This window comes from Sinohyriopsis cumingii, chromosome 15 (genome assembly GCF_028554795.1).
Source record: "Sinohyriopsis cumingii isolate HCF-2022 chromosome 15, ASM2855479v2, whole genome shotgun sequence".
Taxonomy (NCBI): Eukaryota; Metazoa; Mollusca; class Bivalvia; order Unionida; family Unionidae; genus Sinohyriopsis; species Sinohyriopsis cumingii.
The window spans coordinates 8,679,281-8,703,687 of record NC_142975.1 but is presented as its reverse complement, the minus strand read 5'-3'; the positions used below and the strand labels follow the sequence as shown (position 1 = coordinate 8,703,687).

The 24,407-nt window shown below is 34.5% G+C and overlaps 1 protein-coding gene across 1 annotated transcript in view; it reads right to left on the bottom strand.

The window, feature by feature from the left end:
- The window catches only part of LOC149781237 (uncharacterized), a 53,924-nt gene that overhangs the window by 5,997 nt on the left and 23,520 nt on the right, over positions 1 to 24,407 (bottom strand). The window contains exons 4-7 of the mRNA XM_089935319.1: positions 22,407 to 22,630; positions 16,369 to 16,605; positions 15,341 to 15,540; positions 10,581 to 10,802 (exon numbers count right to left, since the gene is read on the bottom strand). Of these exons, the coding sequence (XP_089791445.1) occupies positions 10,581 to 10,802; positions 15,341 to 15,540; positions 16,369 to 16,605; positions 22,407 to 22,630 (883 nt within the window). The remainder of the gene's footprint in view (positions 1 to 10,580; positions 10,803 to 15,340; positions 15,541 to 16,368; positions 16,606 to 22,406; positions 22,631 to 24,407) is intronic.

Genomic DNA, 24,407 nt, shown 5'->3' with positions numbered 1-24,407 from the left:
GTACAGGATATCTCAGAATAGTGCTCCTGAATATTTACAATCACTATTCCAGTATAGGCTACCTGGTAATACTCCCCACCTGCGATCCATGTCTACCAAACAGTATAAAATTCCCAAACCAAATAAGGAGTTATTTAAAAAAAGTTTCCAATACTCTGGAACTCTGCTCTGGAATAGTATTCCAGCTGAGATTAGAAATGCCCACTCTATTTCCTTCTTCCAAACCCAATATATCCAGTGGCTTCAGAGATGCAGCTTAAATAAATGAATTCCTTTGTATGAGGGCCTCAAGGTAGATTAGTTTTTAGCTAATTGTGTTACCCTCTTTAAATAAGGTCATTATTATTATTATTATGAACATAACAATTTATATTATATATTCGCACTTAGAGAATATAACAATTATTATTATATATTCACACTTAAAAATATTCATGGATCAAATAGAGAAATCCCAGAATTCTATATTCTCAGATAAATGAAAAGACATTTTAAATTGAAAAAAATTATTACATTGTAATAGGAGGAGATTTTATTTTTTCTCAGATCCCGACTCGGACACTTTTAATTATAATAATGTTAATAATGCAAGGACAATGTATTTTATTTTTATACTTAAATGGAAGATATTCGTATGGAGACATGGCTAGAGTTGAATACTGGTTTTCACAGATACAAGTGGAAAAAACGTAACCCCACCCACACCAAAATCAAGACTTGATTATTTTTTATAGTCTCAATTTTTAACCAGGATGCAGGACTGATCGCTCCTTGGCACAAACAAAAATAGTCTGTCTAAAGGACAGTAGAAGAAAAATAAACTTGAAATTTAAATTTAATATACCATCTGCTGATTTGAAATTTACTAATAGTGATCAACCTTTCTGTCTGAAAACTATTGTGCACATTTATGGAAATTGCGATATCATTTACTTCATTCAAGAAAGAAACTACAGATAGACACGATACAGTCATTAGAACAAAGAAATGATACAAATGTAACATTTAAATTAGATGGAAAAAGGAGAAAACTTAATGAGATTACTGGTAAGAAGAAGAAAATCGAAGGAGTATGGGTTAGGGCTCGAGTGAAATGGATTGAAGAAGGGGAAAGAAAGTAACCGAATAATTTTTGCACTGTAGAAAACTGAAACTACATGAGCAAGATGCCTGCACTTGTAAAAAATGATATAGAAACTCAAGAGGAAAGAAACTAAATGTGACTATTATATAATGTACTATTTAAAACAATCATGAATTTCAACCTGTTCCTTCTGAGACTTTTCTCAGCTGCTCTGGTAATCTGAAATCAAATACTATTCAGAAGGATTCAATAAATAGTCCCATCTAGAAGCCACTAATCTCAGGAAACCAAAAAGAAAAAGAAAAAGTTCAGGATCTTAAGGTTTCACATTAGAATTTCACAAATTCTTTTGGAAAGATATTGGAGGAAGCCATATGTTTACTAAAAGATGACAAGCCTAAACAACACATTTCAACATGAAGACCTATTTCAATTCTAAATGTCTCCTATGAAAACACTTATGCTTGTACATCAAATATAAGATCACAACTTAAGTCCCTACAAATTATACAGAGATAAAACAGGTTTCTGAAAATGAGATGCATTGGTGTGAAGATGAGGAATTTATATTATCTGATGTTTTACTCCAGAAAGCAAGTAATTCCAAGTGTGCACCTTTTAACTGATATAAAAAAACATTGGAATCTGATGCAAATTGTTTCCAAGATAAAGTCATTAAATTGTTTATTTTGATAAATCACTTATAAAACTGATCACACATTTTTAATGTAACATCAGATCAGGTATAATTATTAATGAACTAGTACCTAAATGGTTGATAGTGAAAGAGGATATGATCTATAATTTACTTTTACAATGTTGTCACAACTTCTTACAACATTTAGAAAGAGAGCTATGTAAATTCTTGTGATCTCAAAGTAGTATGCACTAAGCCTCAAAGTAATATTCAAATATGTACTAAGTATCAAAGTAATATGCACTAAGTTTCAAAGCTGTATGTACTTATAAGTCTCAAGGTAATATGTCTCAAGGTAATATGCACGAAGTCTCAAAGTAATATGTGCTAAGTCTCAAAGTAATATGTACCAAGTCTCAAAGTAATATGTACTAAGTCTCAAAGCTATATGCACCAAGTCTCAAAGTAATCTGTTATAAGTCTCAAAGTAATATGTACTAAGTCTCAAAGTAATATGCACTTAGTCTCAAAGCTATATGCAATAAGTCTCAAAGCAATATGTACTAAGTCTCAAAGTAATATGTACTAAGTCTCAAAGTAATATGTACTAAGTCTCAAAGTAATATGTACCAATAGTATTCCAGCTGAGATTAGAAATGCCCACTCTATTTCCTTCTTCCAAACCCAATATATCCGGTGGCTTCAGAGATGCAGCTTAAATAAATAAATTCCTTTGTATGAGGGCCTCAAGGTAGATTAGTTTTTAGCTAATTGTGTTACCCTCTTTAAATAAGGTCATTATTATTATTATTATTATTACTAAGTCTCAAAGTAATATGTACTAAGTCTAAAAGTAATATGCACTAAGTCTCAAAGTAATATGTACTAAGTCTCAAAGCTATATGCAATAAGTCTCAAAGCTATATGCACCAAGTCTCAAAGTAATCTGTTATAAGTCTCAAAGTAATATGTACTAAGTCTCAAAGCTATATGCACCAAGTCTCAAAGTAATCTGTTATAAGTCTCAAAGTAATATGTACTAAGTCTCAAAGTAATATGCACTAAGTCTCAAAGCTATATGCAATAAGTCTCAAAGCAATATGCACTAAGTCTCAAAGTAATATGTACTAAGTCTCAAAGTAATATGTACTTAGTCTCAAAGCTATATGCAATAAGTCTCAAAGCAATATGCACTAAGTCTCAAAGTAATATGTACTAAGTCTCAAAGTAATATGTACTAAGTCTCAAAGTAATATGTACCAAGCCTCAAAGTAATATGTACTAAGTCTCAAAGCTATATGCACTAAGTCTCAAAGTAATCTGTTATAAGTCTCAAAGTAACATGTTATAAGTCTCAAAGTAACATGTTATAAGTCTCAATGTAACATGTTATAAGTCTCAATGTAACATGTTATAAGTCTCAATGTAACATGTTATAAGTCTCAAAGTAACATGTTATAAGTCTCAATGTAACATGTTATAAGTCTCAATGTAACATGTTATAAGTCTCAATGTAACATGTTATAAGTCTCAATGTAACATGTTATAAGTCTCAATGTAATCAAATAAAGAGCAGTAGTGCATTCACAAAATTAAGTCAAAACAGGCAATGTCTCTTACAAAAATTATGGGAGCATAAACATTAGAAATATTTGTATTTTTAGATGATGCCCATAAGATGCACCAGGGTATCAAGTTTCACAGCGATCCCCAAAAAGTTTCCAGAAAAATCGTGTGACTAGTTGAGACAATGAAATTGTGTAATCTACTGCATTAAGAATAAAAAGACAATAACTCCAACAAAAACGGTTACCGCAGAAGCAAAGTGATTTGTTAGTGTGTGCATGTTCAGGTAATGACCATACTGTTTACCAACTTGAATGCAATTGTTCATGAACTGCCAGGCAAACAGTATTAATAAAATTGTATCAGAACATGCAATCAAATGGTCATGAGAAGTCTGAACCAAGATGCAAAAATGAACCCTGATCAATGAAACATTAAATGTAGTCCAGTGACTTACTTCATCTAACAGTATGATTCTCACCAAGAAGTCAATGAAGCATCAAATTTAGGGCACAAAGACCTATGTTCAGTTGATATGTGTGGTACACACCAACAAAACTATGTACAAAGTGGTATGGATCTGTGACCTACAATGCCTGGAAAACTGATGTAAAACTTAACTGTGGTGTGATGAATGAACATGCATACAAATGGACAAGAGTAATATTGTATGCTACTTTCAGAAACATGACAGGGCATAAAACAAAGTAAATAAATGCTATTTGAAAGTTCGCTATGAAGAGGTTTCACTAAACCAGACTGAACTAGTAATAGATTGCCATTTGACACAGATGCCTTCACACACTGATTGTAACTAAATTGTGACTAAATTACATGTAAAACCAAGGATCCATAACTTCATATAACCTTTTAGTAGGAAAACTGAAAATCAAACATTAAGTCAGTCTTTTTAATATAAATCTTCATTAAAAAAAGTTTGTTTCAATCAAAAAATGTATCTCCAATCCAATAAGCCTTCAAAAGTTAAGGAGTGGAAATTCATAATTTATGGGACAACACAAATAGATATAACTAACTTGATACGCCCATTCCATACAGATGGTGCAAGTGTAATATAGCCACTGGTCATTTGTTGAATTAAACAGGTTATGTACCTAAGTGGTAAATGTTAAAATTATTTATGTTTAATGATGATGACTGAAATTTCATGTGTTGAATTCACACAACAAAAAACTGATCCATCTGGCAGGAGTTCAACACAATATAAAGGTGGGGAAACTCAAGGTTTTTTTTACACACTAAGACCTAGGATACAAAAAACTGATCCATCTGGCAGGAGTTCAACACAATATAAAGGTGGGGAAACTCAAGGTTTTTTTTACACACTAAGACCTAGGATACAAAAAACTGATCCATCTGGCAGGAGTTCAACACAATATAAAGGTGGGGAAACTCAAGGTTTTTTTTACACACTAAGACCTAGGATACAAAAAACTGATCCATCTGGCAGGAGTTCAACACAATATAAAGGTGGGGAAACTCAAGGTTTTTTTTACACACTAAGACCTAGGATACAAAAAACTGATCCATCTGGCAGGAGTTCAACACAATATAAAGGTGGGGAAACTCAAGGTTTTTTTTACACACTAAGACCTAGGATACAAAAAACTGATCCATCTGGCAGGAGTTCAACACAATATAAAGGTGGGGAAACTCAAGGTTTTTTTTACACACTAAGACCTAGGATACAAAAAACTGATCCATCTGGCAGGAGTTCAACACAATATAAAGGTGGGGAAACTCAAGGTTTTTTTTACACACTAAGACCTAGGATACAAAAAACTGATCCATCTGGCAGGAGTTCAACACAATATAAAGGTGGGGAAACTCAAGGTTTTTTTTACACACTAAGACCTAGGATACAAAAAACTGATCCATCTGGCAGGAGTTCAACACAATATAAAGGTGGGGAAACTCAAGGTTTTTTTTACACACTAAGACCTAGGATACAAAAAACTGATCCATCTGGCAGGAGTTCAACACAATATAAAGGTGGGGAAACTCAAGGTTTTTTTTACACACTAAGACCTAGGATACAAAAAACTGATCCATCTGGCAGGAGTTCAACACAATATAAAGGTGGGGAAACTCAAGGTTTTTTTTACACACTAAGACCTAGGATACAAAAAACTGATCCATCTGGCAGGAGTTCAACACAATATAAAGGTGGGGAAACTCAAGGTTTTTTTTACACACTAAGACCTAGGATACAAAAAACTGATCCATCTGGCAGGAGTTCAACACAATATAAAGGTGGGGAAACTCAAGGTTTTTTTTACACACTAAGACCTAGGATACAAAAAACTGATCCATCTGGCAGGAGTTCAACACAATATAAAGGTGGGGAAACTCAAGGTTTTTTTTACACACTAAGACCTAGGATACAAAAAACTGATCCATCTGGCAGGAGTTCAACACAATATAAAGGTGGGGAAACTCAAGGTTTTTTTTACACACTAAGACCTAGGATACAAAAAACTGATCCATCTGGCAGGAGTTCAACACAATATAAAGGTGGGGAAACTCAAGGTTTTTTTTACACACTAAGACCTAGGATACAAAAAACTGATCCATCTGGCAGGAGTTCAACACAATATAAAGGTGGGGAAACTCAAGGTTTTTTTTACACACTAAGACCTAGGATACAAAAAACTTGTAACAATAGCAATATTACTCAGGAAAGATATGTTGCATGTTTTAACAGTGGCACATAAATCCAGTAACATTAGATACCTAGGCACAATGTAAACCACTGACGGACTGTTAAATGAGTCCTATTGACCTGGGACATATTAATCGTGACATATAAGCAAGATTAAGTAAGTTGTGTGAAGTCCGTCAGAAACAGTTCCAAAGAGAAGGGTGATGCGAGTACTACATGTATTGGACCAAATGCCTATGAAAAATTTAACAGTACAGTGAAATAGATTTCATGCTGTGTATGTGCAGATTGAAAATCTGCAAGATTAGCACAGACAAATAAATGCATTTCTATTCACATATGAAGTGATAAAAAATTTAGGATTTTCTCCCTTGTTATACATTAAATAAATTTACAGACTCATGTACTGTCACTGATTCATGTCATTGATGGTGACAACAACTTTTCAGTACTTCTCAATTGTGTGAAAAGATGGATAATACATGCATGTGTGCATGATTTGGATTTTTAACGTAGCTTTAACAATTTTTCAGTCGTATCATTATGATGTCTGCAGTATGGCAGTTTATAGTGATATCTAGCACTGGGGCATCATACCGCAGACATGTAGCATGATGTCCCATCCAGTCACATTATCCTTACCCCAGGCCGACCAGTACTAACACTAACCTCTTAATGCTGAGCACCAACCGAGGCAGCTGTTATTACCATTTTTGTAAGTCTTTGGTATGACTCAACCAGGAATCGAACCCATGACCTCCTGCATATGAGGCAGATGCTCTAATCACCAGGCCACTGGAGAGGTCGATAATACATGCTCAGGGTAGCACACAATGAACTTATAAAGATGGGTGGACATTACACAAAATACTGCAATATTACAATCATAGGAAAAGAATTAGGAAGTCTGAAGTTGGGGACTATGGGTGTTGGTTTTTAACCTTGTCAGTCAAAATACGATATTGATTCAGTGGAAAGGCCCTTAATAATAAGAAATTACAGATATCAAAGGAAAAATTGAGTTTAGAATTGCTGGTAATATAGAAGGATGGCTGAAAACATTTCAAACCAACATGATGAAACAGTATGTTGAAAGAACCAAAGTAATGGAGAAAAGTTTTGATCAGTTATTTGGGGAATAGTGAAAAATCCATGCATGTTTTGGGCATGGAATTGTTTTCAAGACTGAACACCAGCCTGTCACCTGTTTGAGTAAAAGTCAAAGTTGCCAAGCGAGACTGAGTCATTGAGGACCTGTTTTGTAACCATATTAGATCTGTGTCAAGGTGAAACATAGGGACAGGCTTATCTAAATAGGTTGAAACATAGGGACAGGCTTATCTAAATAGGTTGAAAACATAGGGACAGGCTTATCTAAATAGGTTGAAAACATAGGGACAGGCTTATCTAAATAGGTTGAAAACATAGGGACAGGCTTATCTAAATAGGTTAAAACATAGGGACAGGCTTATCTAAATAGGTTGAAAACATAGGGACAGGCTTATCTAACATAGGGACAGGCTTATCTGAATAGGTTGAAATATAGGGACAGGCTTATCTAAATAGGTTGAAACATAGGGACAGGCTTATCTAAATAGGTTGAAAACATAGGGACAGGCTTATCTAAATAGGTTGAAAACATAGGGACAGGCTTATCTAAATAGGCTGAAAACATAGGGACAGGCTTATCTAAATAGGTTGAAACATAGGGACAGGCTTATCTAAATAGGTTGAAACATAGGGACAGGTTTAACCAAATAGGTTGAAAACATAGGGACAGGCTTATCTAAATAGGTTGAAACATAGGGACAGGCTTATCTCAATAGGTTGAAACACAGGGACAGGCTTATCTAAATAGGTTGAAACACAGGGACAGGCTTATCTAAATAGGTTGAAAAAATTGCAGTGTCATGTCTAGTTTTTCACTGTGTGTACCAGGAAATGTAGATAGTTTTCTTTTCAGTTCTTACTCTGTTGAATTATAAAAAATGGGGAAGGGTCTGGTCAGGTGCAATGTCATGAAATTGTTTGTATCAAGTTGCCATTACATTGCACTTTAATGACAAAATACAATGGATTATGTGAACTGGTATGTAATTATGCATGCAGCATTAGCATTTGTGTATGTTTTGGTTGTAATAAATTATCAGTTAGCTGATGGGTCAACATATGATGAGACTTCACCATCATAAACATGAGACTCTGTCAGCATTTTCTGACTATGTGCATGAATGATATATTTGGGTTCAGTTTTTGACTTTCTGCCCAACAGTAGTGCAATAGACATTTGCTAGTCTGTATTGTGACCAGCAAAATGTTATATTTTCATGTCTGTTTTATGAATTAACAGCATCACCTCACACAATTCTGTATCTGTTTTGTAAACAGAATAATTTTGTAACTTGTGAAGAGAATAATTTCATGTTGTCTAAACAGAATAATTTCATGTTTTGTGAACAATAATTTTGTCAAATTCCATGTATCATTGTGTGAACAGAATAACTGCATACACTATCGTGTGAATGTATTATGTGAATGTAATAATTTCATTTTATGTTGCACTAAACATAATAATTTTAAATGTTGTACGAACAGAATGATCTCATATGTTGTACAAACAGAATGATCTCACATGTTGTGTAAACAGACTGATTTTATATGTTGTGTAAACAGACTCATTTTATATGTTGTGTAAACAGACTGATTTTATATGTTGTGTAAGCAGACTGATTTTATATCTGTCAAACAAACAAATTAATTTCACATGTATTGTGTAACAGAATTTCACATCTGTTGTGTAGCAGAATAATTTTGCATGCTGTTTAACATAATAATTTCATCTGTTGTGTAAACAGAATAATCTCATCTGTTGTGTAAACAGAATAATCTCATCTGTTATGCAAACAGAATAATCTCATCTGTTATGCAAATAGAATAATCTCATCTGTCATGAAACAGAATAATCTCATCTGTTATGAAACATAATAATCTCATCTGTTGTGTAAACAGAATAATCTCATCTGTTATGAAACATAATAATCTCATCTGTTATGTAAACATAATAATCTCATCTGTTATGCAAACAGAATAATCTCATCTGTTATGAAACAGAATAATCTCATCTGTTATGCAAACAGAATAATCTCATCGTTATGCAAACAATAATCTCATCTGTTGTGTAAACAGAATAATCTCATCTGTTATGCAAACAGAATAATCTCATCTGTTATGAAACAGAATGATCTCATCTGTTATGAAACAGAATAATCTCATCTGTTATGAAACAGAATGATCTCATCTGTTATGAAACAGAATAATCTCATCTGTTATGAAACATAATAATCTCATCTGTTATGCAAACAGAATAATCTCATCTATTGTGTAAACAGAATAATCTCATTTGTTGTGTAAACAGAATAATCTCATCTGTTATGCAAACAGAATAATCTCATCTGTTATGCAACATAATAATTTCATCTGTTGTGTAAACAGAATAATCTCATCTGTTATGAAACAGAATAATATTATACTTATTGTGTGTACAGATTGTGGTTCTGATCAAAACCATTTTCATTTAGTACCAACTATATATCGTAATTCTTTTGTGAAAACCCCACGTACCAAAATCCATAAATTATGGAGATATATCAATAACAAGATTCTTATAATGGCCACCATGATTTGTTGTTGTTGTTGTATGGTTTATCACCATTTTTCAGCCAAAGAGTAGGCTATACATGGCAGCTGCCAGAATAGTTGGTGGAAGAAGAACCTGGGAAAATACCGGAAAGAACCACTGACTCATGAGAAGCTACTGGCAAGCTTTCTCACATACCCACATTGGCTGAATCCGAGACTTGAACCCATGCCAACAGATGTAAGATGGCAGTGATCCGTAACAGTGAGCGCTTTAGACCATTTGGCCACTTTGGGCCCCCTGGCCACCATGAAATTGGAAGTCTGATTAGTGCTATTTTCATTTAGAACCCACTAGACATCATAATAATTTCTACAGTGAAAATATTGCCATGTTGAACTGACCATGCAGTCAGATGAAGGACGATAACATGTTCAAGGTGACCATATTGGATATCAAAGGTAAATTTTAATTTTGGATAAACTAAGCATCATAAGAACCCAGTTAGTAAAATCCCCATATCAATAAGACCATCCAGTTAGAAGGAGTAGTGATAGAAAGATTTCAAAATGGCTATTAGGGTCGTGATACTGGCTGTCAGATCTGTACCAAGTCATAAAAGTCTTCCAGTGAAACCCTATTTCAATGTCAACATCCATTCAGGAGTAGTGATAACAACATTTTGTCACAGTGGTGGCTACATTGTATATCGCAGCAGCACCAATTTCATTTAGGCCAACCAGACCGTGGGATGAATTTATGTGCAAAGTTTCATAGCAATCCTCTAAGTATGGTACAGTTTAGGAAGAGTAGCTATAACAAACTCTATGCAAATGGATGGATGATAGATGAATGATGACAACAAACTGACATTGCATAAGCTCTTCTGATCGATGACCAGTAACTAAGACTAATACTAACTGATGACCAGTAGAACTAATATGGGACAATATTACTTTAATATTATACTAACCCATCATAGGCCATCCACAGTTCCATGTTTTGTACTCTACATATATATTTTATATGAAACTCATGGATTGGAAGAGTGGTGAAGAAGGAACCTTCCACTTTTTGGAACTCAACAGAGTCTCGTTTCAGCTCCACCAGTTCAAAGGCATGTGCTAGATCCCATGGAACCCAGCCAATTGGCAAAGGTGTGGCAACCCCTGAAGGGACAGGAATCTTCTCAGGGCTGTAAATAACAGGAAAAGTTTTTTTTTAATAAACATTTTGAATAAACATATGAGAGAGTAAATTCGCCAAGTAAATATACTCCAGCATCCCCATACTCGCCCATGATTGAGATGGGTCTACAGACAAAAAAAAGTGCTTATCTCTTTGAAACATAGTACAAATACAAAAAATGATGAATGTTCAAAGTGAATATATAATGAAATGTCCATGATATGTACAAAGTGTTCTATCAATCCAATAAAAGCTGCACATGTAAATGCATTTACAGACTGATACAATATTGCATCATGAGTCACAATCATGCATTCCTCCACCAAGTTTCATGTCTCTGTGCAGGAAAGTATGCACATAAGCTCATGTAGTCATAAGCTTAAGGCACAAGCCAAAGCCTGTCATAGATGAAATATAGGTCGCAGTCAAAGCCCCAATTGTTGAAATATAGGTCCCAGTCAAAGCCCCAATTGTTGAAATATAGGTCCCAGTCAAAGCCCCAATTGTTGACATATAGGTCCCCGTTAAAGCCCCAATTGTTGAAATACAGGTCGCAGTCAAAGCCCCAATTGTTGAAATATAGGTCGCAGTCAAAGCCCCAATTGTTGAAATATAGGTCGCAGTCAAAGCCCCAATTGTCGAAATATAGGTCGCAGTCAAAGCCCCAATTGTTGAAATATAGGTCGCAGTCAAAGCCCCAATTGTTGAAATATAGGTCGCAGTCAAGCCCCATTTGTTGCCAGCATGTGGTACTAATATAAATACATGTCATCCTCAATTTCATGATTATAGCATGAGAAGTACAGAAAAAAAAAAAGATCAAGTAAAATATTTAAAGCAAGCCAGTGAATGGGCAACATTTATCAGCTGCTACAATGTGGCAGTGGTATTCATCAAGATATGACCCCTCACTATGTTACATGATTCCATGTATAATGGTGTGTGTGTGTGTGTGTGTGTGTGTGTGTGTGTGTGTATATATATATATATATATATATATATAACTGCTTTGGTGGCCTAGTGGTTAGAGCGACTGCCTCAGATGTGGGAGGTTGTGGGCTTGATCCCCAGCTGAGTCATACCAAAGACTTACAAAAATGGTATTAACAGCTTCCTTGCTTGGTGCTCAGCATTAAGAGGTTAGTGTCAGGACTGGTTGGCCCCGTGTCAGGATAATGTGACTGAGTGGGACATCATGCTACATGTCTGTGACATGATGACTCAGTGCTAGACATCACTATAAACTGCACACTGCAGACATCGTAGCGATATGACTGAAGAATTGTTAAAGCTACGTTAAAAATCCAAATCAAAAACACACAATCAGTCCAAACAGACTGCATCTGATACTTCAGCTAGAGTATTTGAGGTTCTACTGGGGTAAATGACTGTAGCAAGATGAATTGGATGTAGGTGTGAGTTGGTGGACTGATTAGGGTGATACCCTAACAGGAAAACAATTCTCTTAAGAAGGTAAAGAGGAAACTCATTCTACCACTCACACTGTCAGTTAAGACCTACCCCTGGAGAGGGAAACCTCAGTCTACCATTCACAGTGTCAATTAAGGCATATCCCTGGTGAGGGAAAGCTACAAAACTTGGTATAATGTCTGGTAGCTTTACAACTTCATCAAGTAAGCAGCAGTTGTTTTCTGAACTGTAGTGCCAATATTCATAAAAAGCATAAACCATAAAAATCTAATTATTTTAATTTATTTAATGCATTGTTGTTTGAATATTTTTCTTTGAGAAAAAGTTCAGAAGATGGCTTGTTACACCTGTTATAATAAAACCCAAATGTATATGGAGTTTAGTATAATGCTGCAATGATATTGATTAAATTTTACTCGTGAAAGTCACATCCTACAAAAAGGAATGGTACTTTATATGCTGGTTCCTTGTTAAATAGTCCTCTGACCTCTTTATATGCATTAGAAGGGCATAGATGACTATTGAGAGTACTTACCCATAGTTAGCAATGACCTTGACTTAGCGTGCTGAAACCATTATTATGACATACATGACGGGTTACATTTAGCATTTGTCGAAGATAAAGATTCCCTATCATATACATGATCATCATGCCAGGTAAAGAATTCGTGTTGTAAAAAAGATGAGGTGATAATGGTTTTTGCTGTTTCTAATGGGACATTTAACACATTTTTGTCTGAAGACATGAGCTAAATGTCTTTTCCAAGGACAGAGAGAGGGTGGTCTGGTCGTGTATACCGGGTTCGGTATTGCCAATAATCTGCTAAAATTGCCTCTTTAAACCTCTACCCCAGCCCCAAAAGATATTTTTGTCAGTATTATGTAACCTTCACCTTGTGAGCTGAAATAGAAAAGTTTTATTCTATGTGAAAATCATTTACACAGTTTTATCCAAGTTCGTCATATACAACTAAGCTTATCATACAGAAACCATTTTTCTTCTTTCAGTCAATTTGACCTCGACCTTTGATATTCCTTAACCTTTGTACAAGCTATTTACAAACCTTGGTCTAAATCTATTATGCAGAATAAATACTACTGTGTGGAATTTACCATAAGTTTCTTCTTTCAGTCACACAGCAACAAAATATGGGCATCAATATTCTCCAGCATGCATCTGCGATGCATAGATGTGTGAAAAAGGGAAACACTGAAAAGAAACTGACCTGCTGTCATATCAGGTGCCAGTAGTTTGTTCTACATATTACTCCTAACAATGTGCACAGACCCAGATCTGCCAGGGCATTATGCAATGCAAATTAAGATCTGTTCAATTTGGATTTGACTTATATGCAGGTATATACAGTTATTGATACAATATTTAATACCTGATCCCCATAAACCTGATCCCAATAAACCCACTCCCCTCAAAACTAATTTATCTTACACATTATGCATCTTTCACAATACCATTTTTTTAAAAAATGTACAGTTAAACCTGTCTGCCAGCCTTGGGGAAAAGGCCAACATGGCCTTTGTAGACAGGTGACCTCTGATGGCAGGCTCAGATCTCAAACTTGCTTCATGACAAATGCATGCACTATGCACCTAACAGAATTACCATTGTTATTAGTATCATAATTATTATTAAGATAATAAAAAAAAATGTTATACACAAGATTACCGTATCCTAACTCTAATCCCTCATGCACATAACATCATCATTGATTCTCCTATCACTGTCACATGTGTTGAAGTTTTGAATAATTTTTATTGGTTCCTTTAATTTGCTTAAGACTTTACCTATGACTGGGAAACACAGGACTGACCTTTTGTTAGGCCAGCGGGATGGTAGGCATGAAAAAGGGTGTTCACACTTCAAAACAACTGACGGAATATGCAGTTGCTCATACTCACTGAGATCAAAAGACAGTAAGCTTTTCTGACAAACTTTCGATGAGTAAGGAATGAAAAGAAGCTTCCTGTAGCTACTGATTCATCTAATATGTATACCATGTCATACTCATCAGACACAAGAAGTTTAATTTGCATAATTGGATCAGTCACTGCTGATATGTCCCAGTGAAACACTGCTTGGTTAAGAAACGCATGGCCACTCACTGCAGAAGACAGGCTGAAACCACTGCCTGGTTAAGAAACGCATGGCCACTCACTGCAGAAGACAGGCTGAAACCACTGCCTGGTTAAGAAATACATGGGCACTCACTGCACAAGGCAGGCTGAAACCACTGCCTGGTTAAGAAACACATGGCCACTCACTGCACAAGGCAGGCTGAAACCACTGCCTGGTTAAGAAACACATGGCCACTCACTGCAGAAGAGAGGCTGAAACCACTGCCTGGTTTAAAGAAACACATGGCCACTCACTGCAGAAGACAGGCTGAAACTACTGCCTGGTTAAGAAACACATTTGAATCCAATCATTATGGTGTGATATGTAAAGCTGAATATCTAACAATTACTAACATTCATTTAATACCCTTTTATACAAATTCGCTTTAGACAGTAGGCAATCATCAGGAATTAAGTTTGCAATTTTATCATCATACATGGTCTGGCAATCATCATGCATGGTTTGGCAATCATCGTGCATGGTCTGGCAATCATCATGCATGGTCTGGCAATCATCATACATGGTCTGACAATCATCATGCATGGTCTGGCAATCATCATGCATGGTCTGGCAATCATAATGCATGGTCTGGCAATCATCATGCATGGTCTGACAATCATCATACATGGTCTGGCAATCATCATGCATGGTCTGACAATCATCATGCATGGTCTGGCAATCATCGCAATCATCATGCATGGTCTGGCAATCATCATGCATGGTCTGACAATCATCATGCATGGTCCGGCGGTCTGACAATCATCATGCATGGTCCAGCAATCATCATGCATGGTCTGGCAATCATCATGCATGGTCTGGCAATCATCATGCATGGTCTGACAATTGCCTAATTTGTGTGCAGTAGTTTGCTTTCATGTATACTTCATGAAATTACTGTAAACTCCCAAATTAACATTACCCACTTTTTCATACTGTTACAATTTGGGTGAAAACAAGAAATACATGATTTAAAAACTTACTAATGTTCAAACACCACATCCTCTGCAGACACAAACAAAGGACGTCGCAGAAGTTTTCGCTCCTTTCCTGTTTCCATATTTATCTGGTTCATGCTTGTGAAATCAATACAGTATTTGAATTGATAATTGTCATGGTAAAATATATATGTGTCCTGGCATTTTGTTGTAAATTTTTGCTCCAAAGTGAACTGCAGTGATTCCTGGAAAAGAAACCATGTAACTGTATATGATGATACAAGATAATTTCCAAATGGTCAATTCATTTTAAGTCAGTGCTGTTTTATGATGATAGTTTTCAATGCAAAAGATATGTTTCCTGGCATTTTTTTGTAAACTTCTGCTCCGATGTGACTAAAGTAACATGATACCCTGACTGTGCAATTGCTATTAAAATTACAATTTTCAAAATGACTTATTTTACAAGCAAAATTTATGACAAAGCCTTGCAAGTATTTAACTAAAGCAGGTAGCAAATATCCTGTTTAATTTTCTTCTTTAAAAAAAAGCAGCAAAAAGAGATTCATTATAATGTGACTAAATTCCGACTTTCAAAGGTGCCAGGATGTGTTTTGTAAAATTTGGTGAAAGTCTGTCCCAAAAAACTAAAGCTATGTGCAAAATTTAATGATGCCAATGAAACCATCAAAAAAGTGATTCTGTGTCTCACCTACACTTTGCAGGCAAGACAAACGGTAGACAATAAAGCTATCACAGATGCCTTTAGGGTCTTTATCACATATTGACTCAAATCATACACCTTTAACACATTAACTCAGAGAATATACTGGGACTTTATCACATATTGACTCAAATCATACACCTTTAACACATTAACTCAGAGAATATACTGGGACTTTATCACTTATTGACTCAAATCATACACCTTTAACACATTAAATCAGAGAATATACTGGGACTTTATCACATACTGACTCAAATCATACACCTTTAACACATTAACTCAGAGAACATACTGGGACTTTATCACATATTAACTCCAAAACATAGATTTTTTGATGAGAACATACTGGTTCCAATAAGCACCATCTCTCAAAGTCATCTGTGAAAAACCATCTCCACTGAGTTTTGAAGCTGTCATCGGCAGTTAGTTTGGTTCCCTCTGCATAGGAATTTGTGGATAGTCGTCTCACACTAGTCTCCATTTTAAATTTGGCACTCCCACCATCCTTTACTACTACTGCGGTTAAAGTGTCTGGCGTGTGAAACTGAAGAGTTGTATTGTAATTGCTGCCACCATAAAAGACCTGAAAATTATACCATGAATGTTGCACTTATTGCAAAATTTGAGTATAAATGGAGCATCTCTAAGGTGAAGTATAACTTCATCTCTAAGGTGAAGTATAACTTCATCTCTAAGGTGAAGTATAACTTCATCTCTAAGGTGAAGTATAAATTCATCTCTAAGGTGAAGTATAAATTCATCTCTAAGGTGAACTATAACTTCATCTCTTGACATTCGCATTCTGAAATCAGTCTTTAAATAAATCATAATTAGACATGGAAGCCATCAAAAGAATATACACTTTTTCAACCCACCCATCACCCACATCAACCATCCAACCCAAAACAGCTGTGATATGCCTGTATTATGACATTTTACCATGTTCTGAACTGCTGATGTCCATATTAAGCCAATATATATAATGTTCAGACCAAAGGTTTAAATTATATATATATATATATATATATATATATATATATATATATATATATATATATATATATATATATAATTGCTATAAAAGTTATAACTGTAGAGAGAACTCAAAATATTTATATTTTTCCTTGCTTTGACCTTCACCCTGAGACAAGGGGCATGACTGATGTATGTAACACACTGTCAAAGCAATTATTACTTAAAATATCTTGAATGGTTCAAATGTTCTAATTCCAGATACAGATATAAGTCACATAATTATATTTCCATATGGCTTTGGTATATGACACAACATCTATACATAAAAAATGATTGCTTAAGGTTTCTTGCAATTTCTTTAGCAGTTCAAACATTATGCTCTAGGCAAGGATACAAGTCGCTAAACTATGTCTTCCCTTTATTGTGACATTGACCTTGCTTGGTACATAGGACATGGCTAGAGTACACAACCCAACATCTACTAATTATATATATATATATATATATATATATATATATATATATATATATATATATATATATATATATATATATATATATATATATATATCTAGGCAAAATTTTATGAAAATATATTCAAGAGTTACAAAGTTATGTCAGCTAGAAAAAGCAAATGTGAACAGACTGATGCACAGACAATGCCACAAGATAGTTTGCTTATTTACATTTAACAGCTGCCATAATTTAAGACTTATGTACCACAGATATTTCTTAATTAAATCAGCTCATCAACTAGTCACTTCTGTCAGTAACCCTTTTGTTTTCTTCATATCTGATATCTTAAAAGGTGAGATGATTATGAATGTATGCATGTATTTAAGCATAACTATGTATGTAAAGAGATGGTTCTTAGTCTCATTCCAGCACACACACACACACATGCAAATTTCAGCTAAGTATTTTGCTTGCTGATGATATATGTGAGATTGTCAACTCAAGAAATCAAAGTAGTGTGCAGTCGTCAATCTCAAAACAATATTTCGATCCAGCATGTTCCTTATAATTTTGAAAAAGGTAATAGGGGCAGTAAACTTCAATGAAAAAATCACGTCTTCTGTGAATTTAGTTGAGTGAACCATGATTCATCCATTTAAGCTGACTGATCCTTACCTACCACAATGTAATCCCGTTAAAACACTATGTAATCCCGTTAAAACACTATGTAATCCCTTTAAAACACTATGTAATCCCATTAAAACGCTATGTAATCCCTTTAAAACACTATGTAATCCCTTTAAAACACTATGTAATCACTTTAAAACACTATGTTATCCTGTTAAAACACTATGTAATCCCATTAAAACACTAAGTAATCCCTTTAAAACACTATGTAATCCCTTTAAAACACTATGTTATCCTGTTAAAACACTATGTAATCCTGTTAAAACACTATGGAATTTCGTTAAGACACTATGTAATCCCACTAAAACACTATGTAATCCCATTAAAACACTATGTAATCCCATTAAAACACTATGTAATCCCTTTAAAACACTATGCTATCCTGTTAAAACACTATGTAATGCCATTAAAACACTATGTAATCCCTTTAAAACACTATGTAATCGCGTTAAGACACTATGTAATCCCATTAAAACACTATGTAATCCCGTTAAAACACTATGTAATCTCTTTAAAACACTATGTAATCCCGTTAAAACACTATGTAATCCTTTTAAAACACTGTAATCCCATTAAAACACAATGTAATCCCTTTAAAACACTATGTAATCCCTTTAAAACACTATGTAATCCTGTTAAATCACTATGTAATCCCATTAAAACACTATGTAATCCCTTTAAAACACTATGTAATCCCATTAAAACACTATGTAATCCCTTTAAAACACTAAGTAATCCCTTTAAAACACAATGTAATCCCGTAAAACACTATGTAATCCCATTAAAACACTATGCAATCCCTTTAAAACACTATGTAATCCAATTAAAACACTATGTAATCCCATTAAAACACTATGTAATCCCATTAAAACACAATGTAATCCCATTAAAACACTATGTAATCCCATTAAAACACTACATCATCTCATTAAAACACTATGTAATCCCATTAAAACACAATGTAATCCCATTAAAACACTGTAATCACATTAAAACACTATGTAATCCCGTTAAAACACTACATCATCCCATTAAAACACTATGTAATCCCATTAAAACACAATGTAATCCCATTAAAACACTATAATCCCATTAAAACACTATGTAATCCCATTAAAACACTATGTAATCCCATTAAAACACTAACTAATCCCATTAAAACACTATGTAATCCCTTTAAAACACTATGTAATCCCATTAAAACACTATGTAATCCCATAAAACACAATGTAATCCCATAAAACACTAAGTAATCCCATTAAAACACTATGTGATCCCTTTAAAACACTAAGTAATCCCTTTAAAACACAATGTAATCCCATAAAACACTATGTAATCTCATTAAAACACTATGCAATCCCTTTAAAACACTATGTAATCCAATTAAAACACTATGTAATCCCATTAAAACACTACATAATCCCGTAAAACACAATGTAATCCCATTAAAACACTATGTAATCCCATTAAAACACAATGTAATCCCATTAAAACACTATGTAATCCCATTAAAACACAATGTAATCCCATTAAAACACAATGTAATCCCATTAAAACACTATGTAATCCCATTAAAACACTAACTAATCCCATTAAAACACTATGTAATCCCTTTAAAACACTATGTAATCCCATTAAAACACCATGTAATCCCTTTAAAACACTATGTAATCCCATTAAAACACTATGTAATCCCATTAAAACACTATGTAATCCCGTAAAACACAATGTAATCCCGTAAAACACTATGTAATCCCATTAAAACACTATGTAATCCCTTTAAAACACTATGTAATCCCTTTAAAACACTATGTAATCCCTTTAAAACACTATGTAATCCCGTTAAAACACACTGCTTACTTAAGATACTCCTGTAACTCAGAATGACTAGATTTTTTCATTAGTCAATGCACAGTTACATAAGGTACAACTAAAATATGGCAAGATAGTCTTTGCTTGTACCAGTGTCTCATCAGATGCCTTTGAGAAAAATGCAAAACTTGCTTAATCGTTGTAAATCTACTGATGTTGAGAGAGTTGGGGCTACAAGAACAGTCCATATTTCTTACAAAAATCTGATTTCTTTTACCACGGTCCCCTTCTCAGCAAAAATTCAAATCTTGTTGATCCACAAGAAGCATCATACTAAATCCGATGGCAATCAGAGTAGACCTAGTTCAGGTTTCACGGAAAAGTACTACCTATGAAAATAAGACCTTGATCCACATATTATTCCCCATGGGATTGCATCCAGGATCAAAATTTAAACCCTCTTTTGTCATCCACTCATCATAATGAAAGATGGACAACAAATATAATCATCCTTCCACTATCAGTGTAGATGGAGTTCTGATTACAAAGAAACTTGCAGTGAACAGACACAGATGAATGGATGCAGGATCTACTCTTGGACAAAGGACTTGTGACGCAGACTATATTGGTTCTACAGCTATTCTCAACATCAAGCTTTCACATGCATAATATTTATAGGTTACTGCATTTGTATGGGAAAATATGAACTAGTTTTGGGATGGAATACTGCACGACCTTGGGAGTGCAGTATATCCTTCCAACAAAACGAGTTCATATTTCCCCATACAAAGGTAGTAACCTTTTTATTATATGCTCATTTTTTTATTCCACCTAAGGTTTAATTATATAAACACAATACACTACAAGAAACAACATAAATGAATGTATGCCGCATTGCAAGCTAAATACACAAGTGCATATTCATCATTACACAAATCAACATTATTACTGCGCACATAACTCTGCCCAGATAAATTTGAACTTAGTCGCACGCTTGACATAACTTTCAAAAGAAAATGGCGTGTCTAGTTAAATTGGAAATTTGGAGTCATATTGTGAATGAATGTGCACTGCAACAACTTTTCCATTTGATCTGGAATGAATAGATTTTGGTATTTTTCTCGATTCTAGGAAATTTTCGTGATTAATGACTGGATTTGTATGTGATGATTCCACATGAAATACATGAGATTTAACAAGCTAGAGAGATACGTGTTGACATCTGCAAATGTGTTTCTGTCATTGAATGTTTGAAATCATAATGTGGGAAAAATATGAAGTCTTTCAATTGCAATCATCAAAAAGACGCTATGTAATTTAATGCTTATTTCGTTTTGAATGCAGTAAGGAGGATGCAATTGCACTTATCATCGAAATTACATCACAATTTCGAAATGTGTAATCCAGATTGAAAACCTATGACACGGCTCATGTAATTCAGATTTGCAGAATTAAGAAAATACATTTTGAGGAAATTCAGGATGTAAAATTGTAAGTATATTTTATTTTGCCATTCTTATCACCAGCTAAGAAGAGAGTATATGACTTGTCACTTGTATGTTATTTGTAAGGACATTATCTTGCGTCTGTTATATAATGTAGCTAGCCTAAATCCGTAACATTGTATCAACGCGATATGTGCCAAAGCAGCTGGTATGTGCCAGTCCATGAAACATCTGTTTTAGTTCATTCAGAAACAAATTTAAACAACCACAATGTAAAGAGCCTCTTACGCGAGTGAACATGATTTGTGTACAAAATCAAAAGTGCTGGCATCTGTGTCCATTGTTTGTTTACAATAAAAAGTAGTTCCTTTATGCACATGAATGCTATATGTGTATTGTCACGCCAGTTCAGTATCGGGTAATACTGAACGAGTCTGACAATGTAAAGTTAACGGGGGAAAAAATAAGCATATAATAATGGATGTTATTTCACCCCTGTATATGCATGAAATTTTCTTGCAACATTGGTCAATGTATACTGATTTAAATTTCATTCCATACAACATACCATGTTTGAGACATGTAAAGATAGGATTAGAGTATGGACTAACAGTTAGTAAATAAATAAGACATGATGAATCCCAATTTCATGTCATACAACATATCATGTTTGAAACATACATAGACAGGATTAGAGTATTCATACAACATATCATGTTTGAAACATACATCTAAGACATGATTAGAGTATGGATTAACATTTAGCAAATAAATCAGACAATTTCATGCCATACACTGAGCACCTAAAACCTTTGGCTTGCCAGTTAAAGCAAATCCTGGGAAAGCAAAAGGAAGTTGTGTTTTTTTTAATGAGAAAAGCATTTTATGACATGCTAATATTTAATATAACAAATCCATCCCTATGGTGAACACAAATAACCAACCAAAGTTAAAAACAATGCATCAAAATGACACTAACTGGTGTTATGAAAAAATCACATCTGCTCACCGATGTCTGATAGGTGCTCTCCTTGTTACAGTACGCTCTTTCCACTTCAATCATCTGCAGCTTGTCTAGAGTCTGCCATGAATTAAATATCTGAATCTGCCAGATGTATGGCAGCTTGATGCTGTCATGGTGATGAAATTTACAGGTAGCTATCTTGCACTTGTCAACAAGATAGAGGTCACAGATTGGAATGGACTGAGCTGCATCCATCTCCAGGACTGAATCTACACAACAGTAAAACAAACAAAAAATTACATAATGACCTTACAAACAAATATGGATGCATAGGAGGAATACAGATAAAGTGAATAATTGCCATAGGGTATGTAGAATCAAATTCTAAAAAATAATTCTCATTACTGAAATAGACAGTGTTTAATGCCTGCATGACCTGTGTGACTTTTACTATAGGTTATCACAGCCAGGTACATCAGTAGATACAAACTTAATCAGTGTACACTCAAAATAAAGTGACTGCACCAGTGGCCTAATTGGTTAGGGCATCAACTTCAGATGTGGGAGGTCAAGGGTTTGAACCCCAGTTGAGTCATAACAAAGACATAAAAATGGTACTAGCAGCTGCTTCGCTAGATGCTCAACATTATGATATTACCGTTACTGGACTGGTTAGCCTAGTGTTAGGATAATGTGACTGGGCCAGACATGATGTGACATGACTGTGGCATGATGCTCCAGTGCTAGGCATTACTATAAACTGCCACACTGCAGACATGACACATTACAGCGACATGACTAAAATTGCAAAAGCTAAATTCACACTCACACCAAAGTTTATTCTAAATGTGAACAGCTTATATAGATAAAGAAGAATCGTACCAAACAAAATGCTGAAAATATAGACACCAGCAAAACATAAAAATTGGGTCACAAGGACATTTATTAGGTATGCTTGAGGGGAACATTACAATTCTCATGAGTGTAGGTGAAAATAGTATTCAAGATATGGTGGGTATAACAAACAGACAGCTGTCTACAAAAGTTCACATATGCATGAAAACTATATCACAGTAACCTATTGTAGTTTAGATAAGGTTCAATTACTCTCCTTTAGATACATTAACCCACCAATATCCATCAGTGAAGGTGAAATAGGATTCAATATACTGAGTGTGTTGGGAACAAATAGCTGAAAATACAAAGTCAAACAACACTGAAAAGTAGTTCACTGTGGCCTAGTTTTCATATGACTGAGTGTCTCTTATTGAGATGCATCCCATTTTCAGGAGCATGCATGCAACAGAGTCCAAGATATCAAGGCTGCAATGAATGGAAAGTGGAAAATACTAAGTCACCCTGCCCTAAGAATTAGGTCCCTGTTAGTTTTGGTATGATATAGTTATTCTTGATATGCATTCATATAACAAAATTAATGTGTGAGCAAGAAAGAATTGAAGATGTTAATAATAATAATAATAATAATAATAATAATGCTTTATTTATAGAGGGTGACTCTTAGTCTGGACTATTCTCCCATGAGGCCCTCTTAAGGAGAGTACAACAATGCACATTATATGAAGATTGCAAAAATTACTGTTTATTTTAACATGTTTAGTATTAAAATACTAAATTCCATTATCTATTAGAAGCACATATATGCTCATGATATCTCTTCTTAAATACTCTAATATTTTCAGCAGATTTTACATGTAGTGGAATTTTATTCTACAGAATTGTACCACAGTATTAGAAGTTCTTTTTAAATTGCTCCGTTATTGGTTTTGGTGCTGGAAGGTTTCCATGTGACATTGATCTCAACTGGTATTGTGTAAACAATGTAATAATGAACAGCTGAATGCAAAAGTCACTCAATTGTAAAAAAATTAGGTCTCAATGACCTAGTGTATAGATGGCTATAAGACTGATTTACATAGCAATGTTATGAGGCAGGTGACATTATCAGGGACAAGATGCTGGAGGTATAATTAATCAACAAAACAACGGACAAATAAGCAGGAAAAAAATACTCTACTTTCTACCAAT